The sequence below is a fragment of the Monodelphis domestica genome, chromosome 6, assembly GCF_027887165.1.
Source record: "Monodelphis domestica isolate mMonDom1 chromosome 6, mMonDom1.pri, whole genome shotgun sequence".
NCBI classification, from domain to species: domain Eukaryota; kingdom Metazoa; phylum Chordata; class Mammalia; order Didelphimorphia; family Didelphidae; genus Monodelphis; species Monodelphis domestica.
This window is the reverse complement of record NC_077232.1, coordinates 40,704,293-40,710,292: the sequence shown is the minus strand read 5'-3', so window position 1 is coordinate 40,710,292 and position 6,000 is coordinate 40,704,293. Positions and strand designations below refer to the sequence as shown.

At 40.2% G+C, this 6,000-nt stretch overlaps 1 protein-coding gene across 1 annotated transcript in view; it reads right to left on the bottom strand.

Annotated features, from left to right (window-relative positions):
- Nucleotides 1-2,422: 2,422 nt before the first annotated feature.
- PAMR1 (peptidase domain containing associated with muscle regeneration 1) overlaps nucleotides 2,423-6,000 on the bottom strand; it is a 113,018-nt gene continuing 109,440 nt past the window's right edge. Inside the window, exon 10 of the mRNA XM_056803783.1 lies at nucleotides 2,423-4,484. Coding sequence (XP_056659761.1) covers nucleotides 3,948-4,484 — 537 coding nt within the window. The 3' untranslated portion in view covers nucleotides 2,423-3,947. The remainder of the gene's footprint in view (nucleotides 4,485-6,000) is intronic.

The following is a 6,000-nucleotide window of genomic DNA, read 5'->3' as shown; positions in this document are numbered from 1 at the left end:
TCCTCGAGACCATCCTAAAATGCTAAGCTTTGGCAGCACATCTGGCCAGTAGTCCTGCCAAAAAAAGCAATCCTTCTTTCCAAGTAAAGCAAAAATAAACCACAAATTGCTACCAAAGAGCTCTGAAATGGCCTCCTCTCTAACAGCCAGGCAGAGATAAGCTTCTATGAACCCTGGGGAAACAAACTATTTCATTTGAGATTTTCACAGGACACTGAAGAAAAAAGAAAGTTAAAATGTCAGAGAAGACACAGGAAGGGAATTCTTAGGTCCTTTAGTTCAAGAAAGAAAGAAAGAGTGAATATCAAGATAAGATTCCATCATCACCAGACTATGCCTCACTTTTTCACTAATAATAACTGTACATCTTCATCTCTCTCCAAGTTAAAGTGGTAAAATTTGAAAATACACCCTTAAAATACAACTGAGGAAAAGAACCTCTCTGATTAATAGCTTTCTACTGGCGAGTAACATAGGGAATACTTTTGGAAATATAGTGGATCTTCCAAATAATCGGACTATTGTTGTTCTGACCATGCTGTGATAGATCTATGTTCTTATCGGAGAAGCCATTTTCTCCAGCTGTGGAGATCACAACTGATACATGCTGTCAAATGCTGAGTGACTCTTATCCAAGTACTTCCATAAGTTCTGTAACTTGTTAGGATGGGTCAGCATCTTTATATCTTTTCACATGTGGATGCCAGTAAAAGATTCATTATATGACCAGTCTATGTTCTCTTCTGGTCATATATGGAAGAGGAAGAGGAAGGAAGAAGAGGAAAAGGAGAAAAGGAAGAAGGAAGACAAGAAGAGGAGGAGAAGAAAGAGGAGGAGAGGGAGAAGAAAAGGAAAGAAGAGGAAGAGGAGGAGAAAGATAAGAATGAAAAGAAGAAGAAAGAGGAGGATGAGGAGAAGAAGAAGAAGAACAACAAGAAGAAGAAGAACAAGAAGAACAAGAAGAAGAAGAAGAAGAAGAAGAAGAAGAAGAAGAAGAAGAAGAAGAAGAAGAAGAAGAAGAAGAAGAAGAAGAAGAAGAAGAAGAAGAAGAAGAAGAAGAAGAAGAAGAAGAAGAAGAAGAAGAAGAAGAAGAAGAGGAGGAGGAGGAGGAGGAGGAGGAGAGGGAAGAGGGAGAAAGAAAGAAAGAAAGAAAGAAAGAAAGAAAGAAAGAAAGAAAGAAAGAAAGAAAGAAAGAAAGAAAGAAAGAAAGAAAGAAAGAAAGAAAGAAAGAAAGAAAGAAAGAAAGAAAGAAAGAAAGAAAGAAAGAAAGAAAGAAAGAAAGAAAGAAAGAAAGAAAGAAAGAAAGAAAGAAAGAAAGAAAGGAAGGAAGGAAGGAAGGAAGGAAGGAAGGAAGAAGGAAGGAAGGAAGGAAGGAAGGAAGGAAGGAAGGAAGGAAGGAAGGAAGGAAGGAAGGAAGGAAGGAAGGAAGGAAGGAAGGAAGGAAAGGCCACCCAGTTTGTTCCCAAACCTGAGTTGGGTCTGTTGCACTGATATGGAATGAGATGGAAACACATTTATCAACCTTTATCATGATGCCAAACATGGCATATAAATAGAAAAGTGATACAGTCTTTGCTTTCAAAAAGTTCATTCAATTGAAGGAATCAAGGAGAGTTCAGCCACAGTGCAAATGGCAAGTCCCAAGGTTCCTTAAGAGGCACTACTGAGAAGGGGAGAACCTGGTAGCATCTGTGTGAGTGTAAGTTGAAGCAGGGCAGTTGAGGGGAAATCCTCATTGGTGAACTATGGTGGATTCTGACTAATTGAAGTTCAAAGGAAAGGAGCCCCATATAAAACAATTCAAGAGATCATGAATTTAAAACTGGAAGAGACTCCACAAGCCATTTAGTCCAACCTTTCATTTTTTAGTTGAGGAAACTTAACTTGGATAGTGAATGAATATCATATTTGAACTCAGATCTTTTGAGCCCCAAACCAATTTTTCCACTTAACCATTCTGCTACTAAGGTAGTGAAATCGATATACATTCTGGGGTATATCAGCTTAGGTTTCTATGACGAAAAAATAGACAATGAGGAAGATTTGGATTTGGAATCAGAAAAGCTTTCCATTTCTGCTTCTTCTGGTATGTAATCACTCCATTCTTTGGTCCCCAAATTCCTTGTATGTAAAATAAAAAGATTGGACTAAATGACCTCTAAGATTTTACCAGCTCTGAATCTATGATCCTATTAACATCTTTGGCTTCCAGTTTCCTAATCTGTAAAATAAAGGGGTAAGACTCAATAACTGTGGAGATTTTTTCTATCTCTAAATCTGTGATGCTAAACAGTCCTCAGTTGATCTGAAGTGAAGAATAGTTGTTAGAAGTTGCCATAAAATATACTTCAATAATTGATACAAACAATACTTCAATAAATGGAATGTTACAAATGTTGAATCAATACTCAAGATAAGCTGGTTTGGTAAGGTTCAAATGCCAACCTTAATTTTATTAAAGGGTTTACAGCAGCTCAGGAAGGAAAAGGAATACATCATATGGTGCCAGTACTCATGAAAGCATGCACAAGGACCAGAATTTCTTCAAGGGGTTCTCTCTCCCAAATTGCTATTAGGAATTTGAAGTTTGGGTAGGTGCCCTAGCAGAAGTCTTGAGGAAGCCTACACATCCTTCCTTGATGCCCAATTGTGTGCTCAGTGCAACTCATTCAGTATGCCAGAACCAAAGCCCAGCATTTAGCCCCTGAGATGGTAAAGAACACCATGATGATTTCCCATTCTTTTCTTTGCCCCTTTACATAAACAAGGTGGACCCCTTTTGAAGGACATAGATAGCTATGTCACATATGATGAGAAGATGAGGCAATAAGTTAGAATGGAAGCTCCTTGATGACTGGTACTGTTTTTGCCTTTTTGTATCCCTAATAGCCTGGCACATAATAGATGACTGATATATATTTGTGAATTTGTTGGCAAAGAAATCAGATATCATTTGAAGTAATGAAGCTCATATAAACACAAATTGTCCATGAGATTCCTTCAGTATGGAATACCTGAATGGAGCTGTAATCTCATTAGTGTGGACTTTTCCTTCAAGGGTCTAGATGGCAATCCATCTGTATCTACTCAACTTGTGCTCATCCTTGTGTCATCCTTGTCCCACATGCTTGTCTTTTCTCATCTGTTAATCCTTTTTGGAGCATCTGCCCAGTGTATTGAAGACCCTCCTTTATGTAATTCAAAATTCTGTGAACACCAATGAAATCCTCAGGCAGTTTAACTTTTATCCCTCACTCTCACAGCTTCTCCATCTCTTCCACTGATCCTACATTTCTTGAGTGCCTTTCTTGCCATTTCTTGCCATTCATCACCTTTGAGTCATCCATAATTACAGTACTTCAAAGACTACAGTCTTCTATGGTTCACAGTCCTAGTGTTCAGACGGTGTGTTTTTATATCACAGAGAAGGCTGGTATCATCAAGAGTGCTTTACCATTAATTTCCAAAATGCAACCTAGCCTGTTATTTCCTTCCTTTTAAATTTTAAGTCAAGGCCATGGTCGAAACACAAGGCTTATCCATAACACAACTATTGAAAGACCAGCTCAATGGACTGCTTCTCTAACTACAGGTTGTAGCCTGGGGTTAACATACAAGAGGGCCTTCCAAATATTCAATCCAATTCATTTATAATCAAGGATGTCTTGTAGGTGCTACTGCCTCTGCTAAACCCCAGCTGGAGCTTGTTGCTAGTGCTAGGATCCTAGGCACAGCTAAGTTTAAGAGCAAATGAGAGAAAGCTCTTTAAAACAACACCCTCTCCCCAGAGGCACTTATTCTTTCATTCTCTGTCTTTCTGTCTCTCTGTCTTTCTGTCTCTCTGTCTCTGTCTCTGTCTCTGTTTCTCTCTCTCTCTCTCACACATACAAACAAACACACATGCACATACATTTTTATATACACAAAATATTTTACAGGTATAGTTATTATTTCATATTTTTCTCAATCCAGTCTTTGAAGGGCAGAACCTTGGTATAGGCAGTGTAGAGGTTGAGACTGCAGGTCTTGTCATAGCCCCAGCTCACCAGCCCCATCAGGTGCCAGCTTGGTTCAGGGGAAGCCTTCCCAGGCAAAGACACAGCTGCAATGCCACCTGTCTCAGCAGGGCAGATATTGGAGGGAGCAATTGGGTCCTGCTGGGCACAGAACATGTTGTCTGTGAGGCTGACCTGGATCCCATGGTCCTCATACTGTTGCTCACACAGTAGAGAGTCAACCACCTTCACGACTCCTGAGCGGAGGGAATCATTTTTAAAACCAGGGGCCCTCACATCAGCGAGAATTTTCCAGCCTGTAATTGTGATCTGGGTGTCTTCACTGGAGGGGCTGAAGTCCCGGAGGGCTGCCAGGCAGATGGGCTGTACCCTGCTGCTAATTCGAGCTTTGTCAAGGAGTTTTACAATGGCGATGTCAGAATCGAGCAGGATGGGATCATAGTTGGAATGAACGATGATGGCAGAGATCTAAGAGAGGGAAAAATAATACACAGAATTCAGAGTCCCTATCCCAGAATTCTACCTCAGACTCAATGGAAAAGTCCCTTAACATCCACGAGCTCCAAATTCCTCATTTGTAAAATGGGGTTAATGAAGGGTGTTGTGAGGATCATATAAGATAATACATGTAAAATGCTTTGTAAGCTTTCCAGTTCTGTATACATTCCTCTTATTAATAATAAAAGTTTGGTGTATAAATCAATATTACAGTAATATGGTGGATAATGATAGAGAGCTGCACTCAATGCCAGGGATACAGGGGTTCAAGAACTACCCCAACATTCGCTGACTATATGACCCTCCCAGAGCAAATCATTTTCATTTTGGGGAGTGACTTACTGAGTTCTGTGAGATTGTGAGTTGTAGAAAAGGTACCAATCTATAGACTGGTGGAAGGTGTTTCCTCATCTCCTAGTTCTCCATGCCAATGAAATCCCAAGTCCTTGTTCTCTCTAGTATCACCCCCATCTGTCACAATGAAACCACCAGTCTGGACAAGAGGCATACTTAAAGGGTCCTAGATTGGGGGCTCCCCATAGGCTGTCATCTCAGACAGTTCCTTCAGGAAATTTTCTCTGGCAATGACCCTTCCTTCTTCTAAAATTGTATAACTCAAGGTCTTTACCACTCATTTAGCACCCAGGCTATCTTGCACCTATCTTGCACCATGGTTATTTTGGATGTGTATATCCTGTCTCCCCACATAGATTTGAAACATTCCCAAGGCAAATATTTCTTCAGCTCATTAGTGCCAAGGACAGTGTCCCATCCATATTAACTGGGAAGCTATAACTAGGAAGGAACAACAAAGGTTTCTCCCTAGGGCGTGGGATTTCGAGGGTTCTGAAAACAAAATCTTTCATCATAGAAACAACAGGCTACCAATTAAAATAGGAAGCTAGCAGCATCCTCTCTACCATACCTTGCAGCTCCAACCTGGATGTGATCTGCTCTGCTCCTTATCCCCCAACAACAGGGATCTCTGCTCATAGACACAGAGTTTCATTATCTCCAGTACAGAACCCCATGCCCTGGAGTTCCTCTCTCCCTACTGAATTTGTCTCAAAAACACTGCTCTCTGTATAACTGGCACCACCTACATTTCTAGCTCCTTGCCCTAAGTATGAAAACAGATAGCTGAGGCAGTTAGAGGGTACAGTGAATAGAATATTGTACTTGCAATCAGGAAGAATTGAGTTCATATCCTGCCTCAGATATTCATTAGCTGTGTTGCCCTAGACAAGTCACTTAAACTTTCTCAGCTTCAGTTGTCTCTTCAGTAAAATGGAGATAATAATAGCACCTATTCCACAAGTTATCTTGAGAGTCAAATCAAATTAAGACACTTTGCAAATCTTAAAGTGCTATATAAATGTTAGCTATTACTATTAGTTAGTTAAAAGTCATCCCCTTTTTGGGAGAGGGGAGCTAGACATGATTTTATTAGGTTAGGGAATTTCCAATGACGATTAGGAAGATTAGC